Below are 22,965 nucleotides of genomic sequence, written 5' to 3' on the forward strand. Positions count from 1 at the left end.
GAAGCACTATGCACAGGGCCCTCGGTCCATCGTTGGATTTTGATGATCTAGCGCGCCAATTGGACAGAATTTGGCACGATGTCCCTCAGGAGGACATCCAGTAACTCTATCAATCAATGACAAGCCGAATAACTGCTTGCATAAGGGCCAGAGGTTGCCCAGGGCGTTAATGACTCGTTCAGTATGTGAAGCTCTTTTTCTTGAATAAATCATTAATTTTTTCTGAAACTATAATAAGTTGTTCATCTGTACAAGTACACCACATCTATCGATTTCCGACCCATTAGGATAATTACTTCGTGGTGCGTCGTTTTTTCTTTTTGTCTTACAAGGAATTCTTTGAGTGCGGAGTCGCAAATTAAGTTTTTAATAAGGCTTGTCTGAAAATGGTGTTTTAACAATTATGTCACGAAAAATATTAACTGCTAATGACTCACCAAGTGCATGAGGAGAGCGACAGAAAATGAGTGTCCAGGAGGTGTAGAAATCAAACTCCAGTGGGAGGTATGTATTACACTTCACATAACAGACGTCGTCGACATTCAAGAGATGTCGAAAACAAACTATTAGTTTGCACCAAAAACTCCGAATGAAAAATGGCGCGCCATAGTGATCATAAACGCTCGCACCATCAAGATCGAAGGCAAACTTCTTGGGAGTTACAACGACGCAGGACGTTCAGCTAGGTAGCTACTCTTAAAGAATACATATAGACTATGTTGGTGTAAGCGGGGTGATGAGAACTGATCTAATGTGATGGTATGCGACCGAATGCGATACAGCCTGTCATGGAGCTTATCGTGAAACTGCATACCCTGTAAGGGTGGCTGCAGGCAATGAGATAACATGTTTTGTAGGCACGGAAAAGCAAACATCCAAAGGCTGAATTTGTTCAGTGGTTCCAGGTGGAATGAACTGCAATGTCACACATTTTCAGGAGGGATACTTTGCTCTAAAGGAATATAATTTTTATGCGCAGACCATGAATCAAACAAAAGCAAGTTACTTTGACCAGAGATTGGCCGGAAGCAGTCCTCATACCATAGTTGTAGTTCTATTAGCCCTTTTTCCCACTCTTGCTTGCTGTGGAGTAATTATTATCTACTGCCCTTGCAAGATAACGCACACAAGAAAGAATCATAGGGGATAGAGCACCTTCAACTTCTCGCAGCACAATAAATAAATAACTTTTCAGCCAGTTTACATGCAGATTAACAGTCGGAGTAATTGTATAAGTATTCCTTAAGGGACTGATGTTAGTTGATCTTCATGTAACTCTCTTGGTACCTTTAATTTCCAGGGTTTCTTTCATATGCATTTCATTTTCAAATTCACATTGGTCGGAGTTGAAAACAAATTCCTTACTGAACGATGGGATGAATTTGTTTATCTAATACGACGGCATACAACCGAATGCGATGCAGTCTGTCGTGGAACTTATCGTGAAACTGGTTACCCTTTTGAGTCGTGACTGCAGACAGATACAAATATATACTATCGATAAGAAATGATTTCAGTTAGCAAGGAGCGATTAGTGAGGTAACATCATAATCATGAAACGTCAGGCTTCATCTAAACAGTAAACATCATGTAAGCATAGTCAGTGTTCTTGGATATAAGTATAGTGTACTTTGGGTCTACGATTTAACTCATTTTGTTTCTTATTTCCACATCATGTTGCAACCACTGAACAGGGTAGAAATAACTGCTCGATACATCATCAGTCTGGTGCACAGTGTTTGATCTTTATTTAGAAAGACCCGTTGTAGCACACATACAAAAGCAAAATGGACAGCAAGTATTTTGTTCTCAGCATACATTTCCGATAATCAGTTAATTAATAATATATTTCCTAGATGGAGAAAGTGGTCTACTTGTTCCAAAGGTGTGTTAGAAACAGAGATACTGATATCCAGAAAGACAGCTTCAAGAACTGGATGTGCTGATACTTTTCTTTTTGGGATGTTGATGAGGCGAAACCGTTCATACGTACTGTAGAAAAAAATTACAAATAGCTGTAGCTGTTCGGGCGTATCAGCGAGAGAAGCGCAGTCGCCTGCATACTGCAGTTCAGACTTGTGAACCCTTTAGAATGGGGTGTAGACTGATTAGACAGTCCTCTGTCAAATATGTATTTAATTTCTACACCTGCATTGCTTACAGACGATGTCTCAGAAAGCATGACTGCTAGTTTCAGGGCAATGAACGTTGATGCGAATGTTGGTGTGAGAACACAACCTTGTTTGAGTCTTTTAGTTCAAATGGTTCAAATGGCTCTGAGCACTATGGGACTTAACTGCTAAGGTCATCAGTCCCCTAGAACTTAGAACTACTTAAACCTAACTAACCTAAGGACATCACACACATCCATGCCCGAGGCAGGATTCGAACCTCCGACCGTAGCGGTCGCGCGGCTCCAGACTGTAGCGCCTAAAACCGCTCGGCCACTCCGGCCGGCAACGTTTTAGTGATACGCGATTTATCAGATTTTTCATCCTGGTATTGAACTTGCTCAGGCATGTCATCAAGCAGAATTTGAATAAGCCCAACAGAGTGTCCAGGGCAGCCGAACAGTGTAAGAACCTACACATAGCCTTCTCTAGATCATAGAACACAAATAGTAAAGGCTTGTGTTGGGCCCTGTACTTCTACCCTAATTGTCTCGCACAGAAGATCATATCAATAGAGATTCTCGAAGGGTGAAATTCGCACTGAGATTCGGGAAGTACCGTCTCGGAATGAGTCCGGAAGCTATTAATAAGAATTCGAGTAAAAGTTTTACCAGCTACGGAGAGCAAACATATGCCACTGCAATTACCATAGATGCTCTGGTTTCCTTTTCTAAAGTTGGTGACAGTTCTTAAGATCATCATGTTAGCTAAGTACCTTACGAGTTTCCCGCATTAGAAGGAACAGGGAGAACGGTTTTTAGAGGCAAGCCGCTGTTTTTAATGATCTCCATAGTGATGTTGTCAAGTCCGAGTGCCATTCTCGGTTTCATAGTATCTAGAGCCTTGCTAAATTCATTAAATGTCGGAGGAACTGCCATCCAAGCTTGTACTGGATGTTGTGCGATGTGTTTGAAGAAGTCGTTCAAAAATGTTCAAATGTGTGTGAATTCCTAAAGGACCAAACTGCTTAGGTTATCGGTCCCTAGACTTACACACTACTTAAACTAACTAAAACTAACCTATGCTAAGAACAACACACACGCCCATGCCCGAGGGAGGACTCGAACTTCCGGCGGGAGGAGCCGCGCAGTCCGTGACAAGACGCCTCGAACCGCGCGGCCGCTCGTCGCGGCGAAGTCGTCATCGGCAGAAGAGTTACGGTTTAACAGTGAGCTGAAATGTTCTTTCCAGAGTCTAACGTTGTCCTGACCGTCTGTGAGGATGGCCATACTGTCGGCAGCCGTGTATCCCCTTTTCTTCCAGCGTCAAAACTCCATAAGTCCCTGGAATCTCATAGGCTTTGAAATTCTTTGGCCTTTTGTTGTCACCAGTTGTCCTTGAGTGTTCTTATTTTAGTCTCCTATTTCTACCTGAGCCCTTGAAAATGTGTTTTCTTTTCCATGGAGGACAGATCCTGAGCAAGATACAGGTAACCAACCCTCTTGACACTTATGCATTTCTTAACAGTTCATTATTGACATCGTGTTGTTTAAGAAGGGCTGAAGGATGTGTCACGATGTCTGGTAATCACATGCGACACCGAGATTAGAGTCTACTTCCACATAATAGACAGATAGAAATGAGGGGACAAATTAGGGCATATCTCAACAGGTAATGGCTTTCGGAAATATCGATATAGTAACTTTTATTCTAGGTTTGACCAATACTACTTTCTGTATGCATGTCTGACACATTTTTTATATACAGCTCCTATTTTTTGTTGGGTAATCCACTGGCTCATCTGAAAATCTGTTCAAAAACATAACAGTGTGTCATTCAAGTAAACAAAAGGAAGCAGGAGCAAAATGCACACCGATCATTGCTGTTCTGCTAACTTAGATTCTCAATGGATGAGTAGTGCTCCTACCTTCTCTTCGTTGGTGCAGATTGTACGCAAACAACCCTTCAACTGGAGACGATTGGCTGAATGACCAGTATGCGTTTTCCTTATGTTTCCATTAATTTACGGTCAATACAGTAAGTCAACGAGCTGCATTATCCTGGACAGCTGCAGTATGTGCTAATAGAGGAGAGTCAAAGTCAATTTTGTGTTACGTATTTAATGACGTCATGTTTACTTGAACGAAAATATAGGATGCTATTTAAAAAATGACTAACTGTGTTCAGATCTTCGTAAAGAACGAAGTCAAAATAAAGACAATCACGCTGGTGAATGTCCACTTATAGCTAAACAACATTTGCTTGATACATTTTAATTTTGTTTCTGGAAGAGAAGTTGTTTAGGGTGTTTGAGATAAAAGGAACATGTTATACATATTTTTGTCATCATTTCTTAAAGTGCCCATCGTATTGTTCCGCCAGCACCGTTAGTGGTGTGATCACTGAGATGAGAGTTTTGGTGTTGCAGACTGATGTCAGCGTGGAGGACTGCAGAGGCATCTCGATACTACCTGGGGAGCTGCTTCTGCCGGTACATGTAGACCTGTGGCAGAACCTATACATGGAGGACCTTGCTGACGACATGCTTTCGCTTGTCCAAGACGCGTACGGCGTCTGCTTTTACCACGAGATGAACGAGGATCTATTTCCCAGTCCCAACTCGGCCTACGGTCGGCTTGGCCAATGGAATTGTCCTTCAATCTTCTTCAGCTCCATAGGGAATGATTCGTCCAAAAGCCGGCCGTGACGAGGCGTCGGACCACAGTCCACTATCTCTAAGACAGAACACTGCCATCGGTTCTGTACATAGGACACATCTAGTGGATATTTGAAAGGTTAAAACTGCTGTTTCTTACTCATGATATTACAAAGTGACGTTTCCTGGCTGTGGTGCTATCAGGGTCTGTATTTATTTCACATTGCGCCAGTTGTTTCTGGTGGAAGTGAACGTGAAATTTTCCAACTTATTGTCACTGGCTGTGAGTTTAATAATTTCAGATCTCCAGAAAAATTAAAATTAAATGTATTATCTTAGTAATTGTCACTTTAGGTAAGTCTGTGTGAGTAAAACCAGTGTTATCATTCCTTACTCTTTCGCCTTTATTTCTTGAAAGACATTTCAGTGGCCTCAAATACACAGGGTGAACCGCAACTCCACTGAGTAACTTTTAGAGATGGTAGTAGGGACCAAAACAAGAAAAAAAGTGTGCAGTAAACATGGGCTCTAAAGCACATACCTTGAGAGCTATAAAGACTTGTTCATCTTCCTTACTCCGAAATATGTCTCTTTTGCTGAACAAGTGCTCGTAGCTATGAGGATATGAATTGTAATGGCCGTTTTTACAAGACATTTTTTCTTGTTTTTGGTCTATAATATCTCCACCAAAAAATGGAAAGTAAAGAGCGTGCTGTAGAACAGACGTATTTCACAGTATCAAAGACAACCAAGTGCTCATAGATCTTAAGGCGTACATTTTAGAATTTATGTTTACTAGACATTTTTTCCTTGTTTTGGTCCTTCTTCCACCTCTGGAAGTTTGTGGTCAGAGTTGTGGTTCACCCAGTATACAAACAAGTGTTAAGGAAAAACTAATTAAAAACGAAAAATTAAAAAAAATAAAAATACGGGTCACATGCATACATACCTAACTATACGGAAGCATATACCAGTTCACACACACACACACACACACACACACACACACACACACACACACATGCAACAAACACACACATACACGACACACAGACCACAGATACCACAAACACACATTCGACAGCTGGCAACAACATTTAATGGTTTGAAATAACGTTCAATACTTGATAACAAAGTTCGAAACAAAACATGAATAAAAATATGTTCATATTCTCATTGCCTTGTTAGTGATAATGTGAAAGACTTTGAAGACTCTGGATTGCTATCACAGAGTAATACGTCAGAAAACGCCAGAACGGTTGTTAACCTTGAATTAGTGTGTTCAATACGTAAAACAAATTAGTGTTGTTTTATTTTTTTATTATTTCTTAGCGTATATTTTAGCCCACTGATGGTGCATTTTAAGAAATAAACGCGAAACGATGATAAAATTAGTTTATTCAGTTGCACATAGACGGACCCAACGCGATCATTATCAGCATAACGTTATACACAGCTGAGGAGGACAATTCAACAAAAGTTAACGATGTCGGACTTAAATTTTTTTTTTACTCTGGATACGAACTATCAAAAAAATATCAGTAACTGTTACTTACCGTAAAAGAGAAAGAAAAAGACGATGGAGCAGGTCAATTGGTACAATCGGCATTGTCACTTGTTACCAGCGAGCAGAAATATGACTAACAGTTCAGATAACTCAGTGAGTTTAAGAGACTGGATTCGTATTCGGTAGGAACGGGTTTGTAATCCCACGTAATAAGTCTTACTTCATTTTTTCTTTGTTATCGTCGCTGTTGTTGCTGTCTTAGAGACTGATTCGATTCAGCTCTTCGAGCTAGTCTATCCATTACAAACTTCTTCATGTCTGCATAACTATTGCAATCTACATTCACTTGAACATCTTTATTGTAGCCAAGCTTTGGTCATAGCTCTATAAAGTTCACCCCCCACCCGCTCCTTATCCCCTACCGTCCAACGTACACTCCTCTACACCACCAATGTGTAGTATCAGCTGACCTCTTCTTCTAATGAAGATGTGCCATAAATTATTTCCCCCTAATTCCATTTCGTACCTCTTCATTAGTTATCCAAATTACCCATCTGTAGCACCATATTTCAAGAGTTCTTATTCTCTTCTCGTTCGTACTGGGCGTCATACAACAAGGACAGCAATAGAGAATGCCCCGATGGTGTAAGTCCTCTCGTGAAAATTTCTCTTTCATTAAAACCTACGAGGTAACTGGTATAAAATGCAACGTTAATAATCTACATAATGCAGTTACTACAAGTGTATAGTACTTCTTAACACGTGGATATGCTAGAATAATTTTCAGAAATAAAACTGTAATGGTAATGAGATTCTTAACGTCGCAAAGCAGTTTGATCTCAGAAATGAAACTGGAAGATGCATCCAACTGCTAAACAGCAGATGACTCTCAGCGGCAGTTCAGTTAAATAAAGACGCTTAGATTAACTTCTAAATTAAAAAAAACTCTTGAAGTTTAAGTCTAGTGAGTGCATGGTGTAAAATAAGTATGTAAGCTATACAAAATTTTAGAGTGTTTGGAGAAGATGACAGGGAACACCTTTAATGTGACAAAAATGATACAGGTGCACCGTTTCGGAGCTAGGAGTCCATAAAGGTTTTGAAGCTAGTGAAGTGCAGAAAAGCTGTTCAAACTGCCGTGTGATGAAGATTGGTTTAGATATGTTACTGTAAACGTCGTCCTCTTACACTAATACACAACTGGCATCTGGTTGCGAATGACTGTCTGACACGATCAGAACAACCAAGTGTTTCACGAATAATTTTTTTTTTTTTTTGTCATCAGTCTACTGACTGGTTTGATGCGGCCAGCCACGAATTCCTTTCCTGTGCTAACCTCCTCACCTCAGAATAGCACTTGCAACCTACGTCCTCAATTATTTGCTTGACGTATTCCAATCTCTGTCTTCCTCTACAGTTTTTGCCCTCTACAGCTCCCTCTATTACCATGGAAGTCATTCCCTCATGTCTTAGCAGATGTCCTATCATCCTGTCCCTTCTCCTTATCAGTGTTTTCCACATATTCCTTTCCTCTCCGATTCTGCGTAGAACCTCCTCATTCCTTACCTTATCAGCCCACCTAATTTTCAACATTCGTCTATAGCACCACATCTCAAATGCTTCGATTGTCGTTGTCGGTGTTGGTCTGCTGTCGATTCTGATTAGACCAACCCGGTCACTGAACTGTTCACAGTAACACACCCTCTGCCTTACCTTCCTATTCATAACGAATCCTACACATGTTATACCATTTTCTGCTGCTGTTGATATTACCCGATACTCATCTGACCAAAAATCTTTGTCTTCCTTCCACTTCACTGACCCCTACTATATCTAGATTGAGCCTTTGCATTTCCCTTTTCAGATTTTCTAGTTTCCCTACCACGTTCAAGCTTCTGACATTCCACGCCCCGACTCGTAGAACGTTATCCTTTCGTTGATTATTCAATCTTTTTCTCATGGTAACCTCCCCCTTGGCAGTCCCCTCCCGGAGATCCGAATGGGGGACTATTCCGGAATCTTTTGCCAATGGAGAGATCATCATGACACTTCTTCGATTACAGGCCACATGTCCTGTGGATACACGTTACGTGTAGTTAATGCAGTGGTTTCCATTGGCTTCTGCATCCTCATGTCGTTGAACATTGCTGATTCTTACGCCTTTAGGGGCAATTTCCCACCCCTAGGACAAGAGAGTACCCTGAACCTCTATCCACTCCTCCGTACTCTTTGACAAGGCCGTTGGCAGAATGAGGCTGACTTCTTATGCCGGAAGTCTTCGGCCGCCAATGCTGATTATTTATCAACATTTAGGCAGTGGCGGGGATCGAACCCGGGACCGAAGACGTTTTGACTATGAATCAAAGACGCTACCCCTAGACCACGGGTACTTACTTCACGAATAATACCGGTAGCTTAACCGAAACGGATAACCAGCTATTTTGGAATGTGTACTGGTGTCTCGTACACCCAACACCTCGGCCCTCTGCGTACAGAGAAAGCCACAGGAATGGGGTCGGGAGAGCGTGGAGGCTACGGTACAGGCCCACCCCTCCCAATAAAATTGGGGAAAACATTGCCTAAATGTTCTCTTGACATCAAAGGCAAAGTGTGGTGGTATCTCATCATGATGGAACCATAATCGTTGTCTAACAGCTAGCGGGGCGCTCTCCAACACACTGGTTGTACTTCACGGAGAGAGATACAGTAAAGTCCTCCACCGTGCGTGATACATCTACATCTACATATCTACATCTACATACATACTCCGCAATCCACCATACGGTGCGTGGGGGAGGGTACCTCGTACCACAACTAGCGTCTTCTCTCCCTGTTCCACTCCCAAACAGAACGAGGGAAAAATGACCGCCTATATGCCTCTGTACGAGCCGTAATCTCTCTTATCTTATCTTTGTGGTCTTTCCGCGAAATGTAAGTTGGCGGCAGTAAAATTGTACTGCAGTCAGCCTCAAATGCTGGTTCTCTAAATTTCCTCAGGAGCGATTCACGAAAATAACGCCTCCTTTCCTCTAGAGACTCCCACCCGAGTTCCTGAAGCATTTCCGTAACACTCGCGTGATGATCAAACCTACCAGTAACAAATCTAGCAGCCCGCCTCTGAATTGCTTCTATGTCCTCCCTCAATCCGACCTGATAGGGATCCCAAACGCTCGAGCAGTACTCAAGAATAGGTCGTATAGTGTTTCATAAGCGGTCTCCTTTACAGATGAACCACTTCTTCCCAAAATTCTACCAATGAACCGAAGACGACTATCCGCCTTCCCCACAACTGCCATTACATGCTTGTCCCACTTCATATCGCTCTGCAGTGATACTCCCAAATGTTTAATCGACGTGACTGCGTCAATCGCTACACTACTAATGGAGTATTCAAACATTACGGGATTCTTTTTCCTATTCATCTGCATTAATTTAAATTTATCTATATTTAGAGTTAGCTGCCATTCCTTACACCAATCACAAATCCTGTCCAGGTCATCTTTAAACCTCCTACAGTCACTCAACGACGACACCTTCCCGTACACCACAGCATCATCAGCAAATAGTCGCACATTGCTGTCCACCCTATCCAAAAAATCATTTATGTAAATAGAAAACAACAGCAGACCTACCACACTTCCCTGGGGCACTCATGATGATACCCTCTCCTCCGATGAACACTCATAATCGACGACAACGTACTGGGTTCTATTACTTAAGAAGTCTTCGAGCCACTCACATATTTGGGAACCAATCCCATATGCTCGTACCTTAGTTAGGAGTCTGCAGTGGGGCACCGAGTCAAACGCTTTCCGGAAGTCAAGGAGTATGGCATCTGTCTGATACCCTTCATCCATGGTTTACAAGATATCATGTGAAAAAAGGGCGAGTTGCGTTTCGCAGGAACGATGCTTTCTAAAGCCATGCTGATGCATGGACAGCAACTTCTCTATCTCAAGGAAATTCATTATATTCGAACTGAGAATTTGTTCGAGAATCCTGCAACAAACCGATGTTAAGGATATTGGTCTGTAATTTTGAGGATCCGTCCTTCTACCCTTCTTATATACAGGCGTCACCTGCGCTTTTTTCCAGTCGTTCGGGACTTTACGTCGGGCAAGAGATTGGCGATAAATGCAAGCTAAGTAAGGAGCCAATGCAGTAGAGTACTTTCTGTAAAACCGAATTGGAATCCCATCAGGACCTGGCCTAATCAGGTAGTCGTGAACAATACTAGCCCAAAAACTTATGGAAAATCTCTGTTGATGGTGGAATACACTAGTTGCCGTAGGATTTTCCAACTCCAAATGATAATATAGAGGCAGTTGAACAGTCCTTCCTTTGTGTAGTCAGTCTCTACAGTAGACAAAACAACGTTTGTAAATCACTGATGTTTACAGATCGATGCAGATACGATTGGCAGAATTCCACACACCGGAGAAAGTCATCAGCTGACAGGAGTAGTATCTTCCGATACTTGAAAAGATGCATGCCATGCAGGACATTTCACACGTTTTCTTTGGAGACACGTAGTTACTTGGCTATGGGTCGTGTGCTAGCGCTGGGGTCGGCCTCAGTTCGCGGTAACACAACTTCCTCAAACGGAATCTTCCTCGCACAATGCGAGGTGTTTCTGTTTCCCGTCGGTCGGGTGTGAGGCCGTCAAGTATTTAAAATATAACCTTCTCCTTGGAAATCGTTGTGCATGCAGGTGCCTGGCTGTTTGACTCTTGTATCGTGCCTCTCCATTAATGAGGTGCATGTAATCTAACGCAGATGGAATATAATAATCCACCAAGAACCCGTAAACACCGTTAGAAAATCCCATGTAAACGAAACATAATATAAACAATAATAACGTGATTTTTTATCCAGGGACATAGTCACTGCCAGTAATAACAAAAACTCACCCTCCTATCGGTAAGATGTAATTGTGCTGCATACTGGATTTCAATGTCAGCGTCTTGCATACGAAATAAGCAAAGCAAGTCCAGCGTAAAACTCTTCAAGGGCCCATAGCAAGGAAACAGTGCACCTGTGACATTTGTGTCACGTAACAAATATCTCCACTAACAACTCTACAAATTTGTGTACACGGTTTCTTTACATTCCTTGTAGAGAAGATAAATAGTGGATACTAAATGAACCATATGGTACAAGAAATACAGAAATAGCATTCCTTACTGTCAAAAGTAGAATCGTAATGGAATCATTCCTGGTGGAAAATCGTGGCTGATCGAAATGAAATATTTCTTTCCAAGTTCTTATGCGTAAAGCACTATGGAAGATAATGGATGGAACTGAGAAATAATTACAAGCAACCAAATCTTAATGCAAAGTGTGAGTCAATGTCCGTAAGTTAGTGTTTATCTACGGCTAATACGACGGATGTAGATTCTGGTTACCTGCACAGATCGCGTTTCATGGGAGACTGACTCTTTCTTAAATTTGCTTCCTCAGAGGAAGCAGTAAACAAGTTACACTAACTTCAAGTTTCACGATACAAATCTGGACTTAAACCAAAATGTGTTCGCTTCATTCATAACTAAATTATTGACTGAAGGCAAATAACTGGTATTATGTGTTACGATAAATAATTAGAGCAAAATCCAGAGAAGGTCTGCTAAATAAAATACGTGGTAGTGTTCCCATTTTCTTTTGTCGGACAGATTGCGTGTGAGACTTGACACTACTAGGGTTTAGGAAGTCAATAGATCAATTAATTCGAATTTGCGTGTAGAAAGTCAGACGGTTACCCGGAATTGTAGGTTGTTCACTTCAAAATTTCAGAAACTCGGCAGGCTCGTTATGTTAAAATTATTAAGCAATAGCTAATTCGCGCTAGACTGCGTTGTTATTCGCTGTCTTACAAAAACTCTAGCGATATTTTTTTAATGTTGACCTCATATGCATTTAATTAAGGTTCACAATCATTCATGTTTTACTTAATTACGTATCTTAGCCGTTATTTTCCAGTGAAACTGCCTTTATTTTACAAGAGTTACTGTGTACTTAGATTAAAGTAAGTTACAAAAAACAAAAAATATAAATATTGTTACTTGCTCTCTATGTGTGTACTAAGGAAACTAATCCACTAACGATTTGCTTATTTATAATTATTAACTACGTTACTAGCAAAACCACGACAAGCTTTTCTACATGTTATGTTGTTCCTATGAATGTTGAGATCAAACTTATTGTTATTTATGTGCTTGTGCTACATTTTTTGTTTATTAAATCTTTTTACACTAAAATAGTCTTTGAATGAGATACCTGCGTGAATTGCTCTAATGTACAATTAAGGTCCAGAAGTTAGATTTAGCACACAGTTTTATTTCCTCATCTATCCTCAGAATTAGTGAAACCGTGAACGACAAAAGGCACAAAATTGAAACTGGACCAACTGAAACATCTTGCTCAATCACATAAGCGTGTAAATTATTCTGAAATATTAAACCGAAATAAACTGTCTCTGATGATTACTGTCGCTACAGCAACAAAAAGTTTGTATCCTGTTTGTATCTTGTCTTGTCACGTTAATGTTACAGCACTTGAGTGTCTCATAGTAGGCAAATTAATCTTGCTTTCTGGGCTTGCATAACAGAACAGTACTATTAAGTTAGGATATTTAGTCAGCATACTGAAAATACTTTATATTATTGTGTGTTTTCTATTGCTGCATCACTCTGATAGTGTGGTAACTTAATAGTGTTGGTTTTGAAAATTGTCTCAAATAAACGTATTTCTAATTACGTCTCGAGCATTTAACATATAAATTACAAGTTGCATAGTTACTGTGTAAAGAGAGAATTTTTTTGCATATCTTGCGTTATAATTAAAATGGTAAACCTCACAAAAAAGGCAAGGTGACTGTCAGCTAATATTACACAAAATGCTAACATTAACTTTTTACCTTGAAGATTTCGCCCTAAAAATTATCAATTACTTAAGCACATCTATCTGGCGTAAGAATAACAGAAGTTAAAAGTGCTTTTCGGTGTGGTGAAAATGTGTCGTCTGAATACATTCTAAAACATTCACTACGAACGAAATATATGTTAACGGAACGTACAAACACTTTCAAGGCAGCGTTACCACAGAACAAAATCCTGCAAAGATCAGCGATGTTTGGAACACAATAATATCGTGTAACGAGTTACCTGGTTTTCAAGATCGGATTTATGTATGACGAGGTCGTCTCTGATGCTGAGTAGTGAACGTGCCTACTTGCTCCTCGAGGACGTTGCCATCTGTTGACAAGGAGTCAGCTTTGGCTGAAGGAACAGTATCGGTTAAACTAGGGTGGCTCTTACATGACACTTCCTAAAATTTTCGACAATTTCTCTGGCGCTAACTCTCAGTTTGGTTCCATTCCATGAGAAAAACAGAGCGTAAAGGACGGATTGATGGTACGAGTACACTGGAGGTATTTACGAGTGGTAGGACTTGTGTGATGACGTGATAGAAGAAGAGAAGAGAGTCTATATGGAAGATACAGAGGAGCCAATATTAGAATCAGAGAGAAACTTGCGATCAAATATCGCAGAAGAGATAGATATGTAGATAACATCCCTTTGGAATTATAAAAATCGGCAACCAATCGACTATTTTAAGGTTTCCAGTTTATTTTTGTTATTCAATGAAAGCGATATTTGTGCACGGTCTTTTTTTTCCAGAGAGAAGTCTTCAATAATCGATATGTTACGCCACAGAGGTTCTGAGTACAATCAATGTGATCGTTGGGTGTCAGTAGCATTGTCGTTGCTTGTGTAGCATTCAGTGAGAAGTAAGTTAGAGAGTTGGGTGTTGGTCACGTTTCTATGCGTCTGGAGCTGACTAGCAGAACAGAGAGGTGTAAATGTAAAGGAAGTTGCTTTTTGGAAGTACGATTTTTAAGACTACTTTGAGAAGTGTGAAGATATTTAGCTAATGTTATTACTGCATAATTTATGATGAGTTTGAAAGAGGCAAATTTTCAATATGATTTTTCTTTATTGGTTCGGGTCAGTTAGTTTGATTGTCGAGACGAGATAATACAAAGTTATCTGCTCACAAGGCTTGCACTTAGAGTTATAATTTCACTACTCCTTTAATACTTCAGTAAAGTAATGGCTGAGTAATTTTAATAAGAAATGAATAATGTAAAATTGTTGTAATTGTTAAGAAATGAATTTCATAATTCACAATACATATTTTTAATGTTAGTCTCTTCTATATCATTAAATAAATTCAATTTCTGCCACCATCTTGTCTCGAAAGTTTTATTTTCTATCTGTGAGTTGCCGCACTGCACTTTGCAGAGCACAGTTGCTCAGAATGTAAAGCATGATGTGCTTAGCACGGCTTCTTTCTGGCGTAATGCTCTTGGGCGAATGTTTTTGTTTTCTCTAGCTAGTTTGCTGCTGCGCCGAATTTTATTTTTCACCGTTTTCAGTGTTTCCGTTGCCCTGAGGTCAGTCATCAAAATTTGTTAGGGACACCTTACCACCACAGTTAAGAGACGGTAACAATACTCACAATGAAGTACTGTTTTTCAAAATTATCTTCGGAGTCAGGTTAGGTAAAGTTCAGTTCAGATTTCATTTCGTATGCTGGTATTCATTTTCTCACAGTGCAGTGTCACAATCGGGTCGATACCATGTAATGTTTGGAATTTTATTTAGTCAGTCTGCGTATGTAAATGTAAAAGGCATTTTAATAGAAGCAATTTGGACAGTTATCCTTTCAATGTTCAGCTTGTAATTTCAGGCAGAGTTCTTACGTTATTAGTTTCGTGTGTTGGAATTGCAAGACGCCTTTTGTGATATCATGCACTGTAGCACTGTTCATTGCACTGAACGTAAGGGAATTTCACAGAATAGTATATTTTTTGTACAGTTTTAGGATTTTTAATGATTGTGGCAGAAGTTAATTGCAATAAAGGCTGCACAGTTTCTGGTGAATTCGTCGACTCTTTTTATCAGATGACGTTTATGTAAGCGTACCATAAACATTGTTCAGACTCATATTACAACACAGGCACACACAAAAGTAAAGAATAAGAAGCCAGTTCTCATACACAAAAAATAAGCAAAACAGTTACACTATTCGGTTGGTGTGTAGAATATTTGAGACTAGAGTCATACCATCAGACTTTCGGAAAAATACAGCCACACAATCCTGAAGATTGCAAGGGAGAATAAATGAGAGAACAATCAACTTAACAGCTCATGTATCCAAACCGGTGACGAATAGTACATATGAGAATGGAAAAGAAAGTCATGAATCTGTTACATGATGATCAGCTTGGTTATAAGAAACGTAAAGGCATCACTTAGACCATTCTACCATTTCTGTTGATAATGGAAGCAAGAAATAGGAAAATCCAAAATATCTCAATAGGTTTATCCACTTAGAAAAAAACCTTTGACAGTGTAAAATGGTGCAAGATGAACGAAATTCTGAGAAAAACTGGAGTAAAATGGTTCAAATGGCTCTGAGCACTATGGGACTTAACATCTGTGGTCATCAGTCCCCTAGAACTTAGAACTACTTAAACCTAACTAACCTAAGGACATCACACACATCCATGCCCGAGGCAGGATTCGAACCTGCGATCGTAGCAGTCACGCGGTTCCGGACTGAGCGACTAGAACCGCTAGACCACCGCGGCCGGCAAAACTGGAGTAAATAAGTAAGGCTGGGTGTAACGTACCGTAGACATCGATGTCATTAGAGATGGAGCACAAGCTCGAATTGTGCCAAGGATAGGAAAGGAAAGGAAATCGGCTGTCCCCTTACAAAGCAAATATCCCGGCATTTGCCTGGAACGATTTAGGGAAATCACGGAAAAATCTAAATCAGGATGGCCAGACTCGAATGTGAGTCTGTTGTGCTAAACGCTGCACCATCTCAGTAGAAGTAAACAATAAGGAATGATTGGTAACATACAAAATGTACAAGAACCAAGAGGACAAATTAAGAATGTAAAACCAAGAAGGAAGTGATCGGATTAAAATGCTCGTGAAGTGGTCGCGAGAAGTAGGGCCTCTTCTGTTTGGGATTGGATCGCAGTGGTGGGTGTTGGCGAGAGAGCAGGCCGTTATTAGCTTAGACAAACAGCATCAAAAGTCGAAACATTTGATTCACACTCATGCTAGTACACTCGCAGCATCTTGGTGGAGGTGGCCGTCACACTCCCTTGCAAAACGTGGCGCGGACGGCAAGCGGCGGCGGCGGCGTCCACTTGGGCAACAATGTGAAACATTTACAAATATTCCTCCTTGGATACTAGGCAACTTGAATCGCAAGGTTCAGAGGCTATGAGTTCATTCTTTAGGTTTAGCCCTTCGGCTACAAATTTGATTGTCCTATTTCGTCCTTTACAACAAGTCGACTATATTTTCTACTTAAACTTAGAACAGAGAGGATGTTCCCCATGAAATTTTTCAACACAGCTCGCTACAGCTACCATCACCTTGGAATCTCTCCATGTGTTGCTTAATCTTAACCACGGGCCACATGCACTACACAATAGTACTTCACAACATCATAAAATGCAAGGGAATAAATTTATTTACGTTATTCATGTTGCAGTATCCACACGCAAAACCATGTTCACGCCTTTCATTTCCATTACCCGTCACTCATACACGAGTGGCGATCCAGTCCACTGGGGATTGTACTACCAGGGGGTCAGTTGGATGGGCGGCTGCCCACCTCAGATAGATGGAGGCTATTGGAGTGCCACACACTCAAGGTCACGGCCAAATGATGTTGTTTTTCTGGATAACGCTGCACGTGCTGTATCACCTGCTCCACCGAAAAACGTCCTCCAAATACGCCCTCCTTGGGTCGTTATAAGCTGGTCCAGGAAGAGGATTAAGTCTGGCGTCAACGTTTTATTGAGATAGATCAAATTTTGAGCCGAAAACACTCCCATCAGCTTCTCTGGTCAGTACAGATGTTACAGCGTTATGTTCAGTTTGGTTCCCTCCAACAATGAATGACAGGTGGACTGTTGGTCCCTTTACATTACAAGGTGTCCAGTTAATTAATAACACACTGCCATGCAATAATAGACTATTCATCCCTGTGAGTCTGTGCAGTTTATAGCAATTTGCTATCACTTCTAAGATATCAACATGGCATATGTACAGTGTTGCCTCACTAGCTGGAAGTAAGATTGAAACTCCAAGATGTCACACACGCGACTCTGACATCTGTTTTGCTTATGTGAACTGAACTTCACATATTCCTGTGTCAATATGGATTTCTTGAGTCGGGCGAGATTTAATCCTGCCCTCTGACAGTGCTCGAGTTCTATCGCTGCCATTATCATATGCCTACCTCATCATACAATATCAGCATGATATCTTTTGTCCTGAACTGTACACACTTCCACAGAGCCCCTCACCTTAATGGACAAGTGTGAATGATGTGTCCTCACTCGCAACCATGAATCGAACCAGCAAACATGGTCGTACTTACTCCATTCTAATTTTTGCTATCGATTCGGCAAAGAGCTTCTACTCAAGTGGCAACTCTTGCGCTTTCCATAACGCAACCAGGTACTGTTCTGGTGCTAAATGTATTGGACTAAGATGTCCGTGTATGGTTTTTTTTTTTCCTAGGACCTCCCGTCGGATAGACCGTTCGCCGGATGCAAATCTTTCTATTTGATGCCACTTCGGCGACTTGCGCGTCGATGAGGATGAAATGATGATGATTAGGACAACACAACACCCAGTCCCTGAGCGGAGAAAATCTCCGACCCAGCCGGGAATCGAAGCCGGGCCCTTAGGATTGACATTCTGTCGCGCTGACCACTCAGCTACCGGGGGCGGACTATGGGATGGTGAACAGTTTCTTTCAGAGTCACAATCACCACTTGTGCATCCCAAATACTGTCAACCAACGATTGTAGCAGTCTTTCGACTGGACCCTTGTGTCCAATACATCCACTAGAATCTGTATAATTCCTAGATCCCTATTCATGTTGTCAGCTGATGACTTTAGGTATGCCATTACCTCTGTCGTCAATTTCCGTAATGCACGCATGTTGTACAGCATCTCCTTTCCCAATCTTGTCAGCTGCACGGTATGTCACACCACCACTGCTTTTTACCTTTTGCCATTTCCTTCACTCTTTCCATAGTACTGTTTAGCTCTCTAATTTCGATTTCATCTGCAATCCTGAACACTATTTTCAATTTCTTTATCCCAGGATCAGGATCCAACCAATCTCTTTTGTGTTGCTGCAAGGTATGCGGCATCACGTCAATTGCTTGTTGCATTTGCTCCCATAATCGTTTTTATGATTTGTTAAATCTATGCCAGTCCAACCAAAAGTATTTGAATACACATTTTTTTCTGCTTGGCATTACAATCCTGCCAACACACCCTCCAATGTACTCACACACATTGAAAACAAGTCTTAGCACCCACTGTTGACTTGTGAAAACTATAGCCTTTTGCCTGGTATACAGCAACTTGAGAATAGAGAGCCACCATTACTCTCTCTTCCCCCATTGGAAATGTCAGCTGTCACCCGACACTCTTCTTACACTTTCATTTCTTGTATTGTCTAGACAAAAACTATCATTATCATGCCACTCATAAATAAATTCCTGTTAATTGTATCATGCTGCTTCCAATAATCACAACACTGACATCTTCATTCTATCTAACTTTGTAATTACACTACAACATAACACAATATATCCACAGCATTATTCCTCGTTTCCTCACCCTTAATCTATACGACATTTATCACACAGATCGCACAACATCTTCAAGGTCACCCTTTTTGTCGCATCTTTTGTCCTTTCTCTTCACTGTGGATGTTTTTCCAAATGGCACTGAATCTGGAGCACCTTGAAATGTTATAAGTGTCTGACATGAACTGTCATTGTTCTAGCTGGCAAGTGGATCTTGATACTGAATGGTGATATTGTCTCTATCACTTAAGTATGGCCCCTGCTACCTTACCATGACCTTTGCTTTACCTTTTCAGGTATAAGGACTTGACAACAATAATCATTATCGTACCCGATAGTGCAGTGACTTCCCTGTGTGCTTCCTCATTACTCTTGCTGCTCTAGGGCTTTGGTATTTGCTTTCTGCATACACCTCAATACTTCTGTTACCGTCTTGGCAAAATTGCGAACTGGGTCCCCATCCTTACAAATCTTTGGTCTAATCACATCAAATGTTGATGGAATCTTTGTATTATACACCAGCTCAGTGTGGGACAGCCCAGTACCACTGTGAACTCTCGAGTTGTAAGCCGCCATGACAGGTATGTACCCCCAGTCATTATGGTGAGAGTTTGAATAGTAACTCAGCATGTTACCAAATGTATGATGCACATGGTCTATTTTACCATTAGTTTCCAGTTTGTTGCTCTTATAGTTCGAATCTACAGTAAATGGCACAACTGCTTCAAGTCCAACATGAAATTTGTCAATGAGGCTGTGATTACCATCCCAGGTATATAAAACTTGAGGAAGCAGTTGTTGCCCATGGTCTGCACCACTGTAACTGCTTGTTGATTCGGTGATCATTTCCACATATGGTGAAAACGGGTCAGCAATTCTTAAAACAAAGCAGTTTCCTACTGGTGTCCACTTAATGGACCTAGAACGTCAATCCCCATCATTTCAAATGGTTTTGTTGCCATTTGTACCATTTGTAATGGTACTTGCTCTAACGCATGTCTACTCTCTGTGCATCCTGTACGCAATTTTTTACTTATGTTTCCATTCCTACCTTTCCACCAGCACAGTTCTGATACTATCCAGTTTGTTGTCCTCCAACCTCCATGCCCAGAGAGTATATTGTGGTCTGTTGCCATTAACATTTGCTCCCTGAGCTTAGCTTTCTAGTATGATAAAAGAAAAAACAAAAGAGTTAAATATATTTCAATTTTTTTTCAATTTTAATCTGATAATTATATTGGGTTTCATACTAGAATGTTGTGTACCCAGTCTGACACAGCTTTGCCACAGGAAACACGAAAGCGGTCGAAGACGTCCGTCTTCTGGTCGGCTCCTGATCGTTGTTACAAGGGGGCTAGCTTTTGATTACGCAAAGACTTATATTATTTGGAAAAGAATAACCCGGATTTCTTTACGTAATCAGTATGGAATTTATGATCACCTAAGGACCTTTAACAATGAACAATAAAAAATTGCATTTGCAAATTAAATTATTAATAAATGGGGCAGATATGAGTTGTATAGAAGACAAGGAGCGGCCTTCTGTCTACGACCAGGATGCCGCAATATTCTCAGCTGTAGTAAAGGCTGTTTGATATTTACAAAAATAATATGACATGGAGGTAAAAAAATATAAAGGAAAAGAATAGAATAAGAAATCTGGTAAACACTAAATATATTCAAACATTTCTCACAAGCAATTAGGGTTTATTTATAAACAGTATGACTTACATAAATACTTTTCTAACTGCAAGGTGTGATCAGATTTCAGCCTGTCCTGAGCTGTCTCCTGGGTTCACGTTTTTGTCACAAATGACAGTCATTACTTTTCTCCTTCCTTCAAGACAATTCTTGCACCGTTCAACACCTTCATAACAATAACTCGCCGGTTTACCGTATCGAACATAAATTACTCGAATTTTATTAATTAATAATGTTGTCTGCACGCTGGCAAGACCGCTCACTTTTATGGCTTAAAGTCGACCTTCTTTACGCTTTCACGTTACAAGCAGAAGTACATTACAATCTGAAGATCTACAAAAGTTTTTTACTGTCATCTTTTATTTAGATCGAAGCGGAACGTCAGTTCAGCTTCTGTTAAAATGTTACTTTGACTGCGCAATCGATGTATTAGCGTCCGCGCTAGATGCGCATCTTTACAGTTACGTAAATTATATAAAACAAATGTCTTTCAAAGAATAGCTCTCATCTCATAAGTTGATCATTTAATATACAGATAGGTGAATGCCTTTCCAAGGGTACTCACAGCTTTCATACTACGGAAATCCCAATAATATTACAGCTTGTACAACTATACATGGCCCTTAAATAGTTGTCTTATATAACAAGCCATGACACCTGCTGAACCACAGCTGTATTAGTTTGCAAGTGGCATCAGCAGTTTAAGCTGTGTTGCTTCTCAACAAGGCTATCACCCTGTTCCTGTACCACAGCTTTCCGCAGAAACCAACTGTAGCTCATCCTCAACACTCGCCTTGTGAGCCTGCTAGAACCTAACCACATTACAGATCATAATCAGCCAGTAGTCTGAATTTTTTCCCATAGAAATAGCACTTAAAATACATAACTCTATGTATGAAGCTGAGAACTTCCTTCTCTTTCCTGGAATAGTTGTTTCTGCCTTATTCAGTTGTCACAAAGTGTAGGACACAGGATGTTCTTCATCATTTGCCAGCCAACTCAAAACATACCACAGCGCCTGATTGAAGCGTCACGTGACACCACAAATTCCTTCTGATATACTGGGAAAGTCAACAGTGGGCTCAATCTGAGAGCTTTTTTCAGCCTCCCGTAGGTGGTTAGGTCCTGCCTCGTCCACTCGAATTTCATGGTTTCTTTCAGTAGTTGCTTGAGTGGCTGTGCAATATCTGTGAACCCATTCATAAATTTCCTGTAATAATTGGAGAGACCTAAAAGGATTGTAGCTCCTCTCTCGACTTAGGAGGTAGAAAATCCTGAACTGTACGTACTAATCTTCGATTTGTCCTTAATCCTTATTTACTTATTGCATGCCCTAAGGACCCAACTTCCTGCAAGGAAAAAACACACTCTTCTCTTCTTAATGTAAGAGGCATGGCACATAATCTTTTAAAAATCTCTCTCAACCCTTGCAGAAGCTCCCTCATATCACTCAAGAGCACAATTATACCACAAAGAAAGACAAGATAAACTATGCATTGTCAAGTACACCACTTGTAGCTGATGGCAGCCACTCATTATACATATGGTAGAGAAGTACCGACACTGTCCAAATTTATCGTTGGGCTCTGTGGTATGGGGTTTGGGGTATGCATCGGTTATTGTCTTACTATTAAGATGTCAACAGTCACAGACGACCTTGATAGCTGATCCACATCAACTAGTGCTCTCCTCTACTATCACATCACATAGCTGTTGGTCAGTGAAATATTTCATAAGTGGTTGTAAGATGCTGAGGTACATGATACAATTTGTGATATACCGTTGCCTCATTTTCTGTTGGAATTCAGTACTGTGCTATGGGCGCTGCTGGCAGTGGATTCCGTGGATAAAATAAATCATCAAGCTCTACTAGCAATTTCTCCGTTTCCAATTTTCCAGTCTTTCCAGATGCCCTACCTTGTAACATACTGTAGTTTTACTGGTAGCCTGCATTTGATCATGGTCCACATCCGACGTGGTCCAGTCATCCTCCTCCAGGTTGACCAGATTCACTACTAACAATCCCTTCCTTAGTTTTACCAAATCGGCGTCAAAATTGTCTATATTCACGGGTACCGTTTTCATGCTATCTCTCCCTTATGCCCGTAGACTATTTCTTCTTATAAAACAATGTGATGTATCCAGTGCATTATTCTCTTCTAGTGGCTCTATTGTACTCAGCACATCAAGAGGTAACTGAAATTCTATACTTACCCATAGCGTCTTCCCAGCACCCTCTGGCATAATATCTTTCCAATCAAGTCTTAGTATTTTGATATGCAGTTTAACTAA

At 40.6% G+C, this 22,965-nt stretch overlaps 1 protein-coding gene across 1 annotated transcript in view; it reads left to right on the top strand.

Moving 5' to 3' along the window:
- Positions 1-4,818, top strand: part of LOC126152812 (uncharacterized) — a 159,600-nt gene extending 154,782 nt beyond the window's left edge. The window contains exon 5 of the mRNA XM_049916030.1: positions 4,540-4,818. Coding sequence (XP_049771987.1) covers positions 4,540-4,818 — 279 coding nt within the window. The remainder of the gene's footprint in view (positions 1-4,539) is intronic.
- The last annotated feature ends 18,147 nt before the right edge of the window (positions 4,819-22,965 follow it).

Source organism: Schistocerca cancellata, chromosome 2 (genome assembly GCF_023864275.1).
Source record: "Schistocerca cancellata isolate TAMUIC-IGC-003103 chromosome 2, iqSchCanc2.1, whole genome shotgun sequence".
Taxonomy (NCBI): Eukaryota; Metazoa; Arthropoda; class Insecta; order Orthoptera; family Acrididae; genus Schistocerca; species Schistocerca cancellata.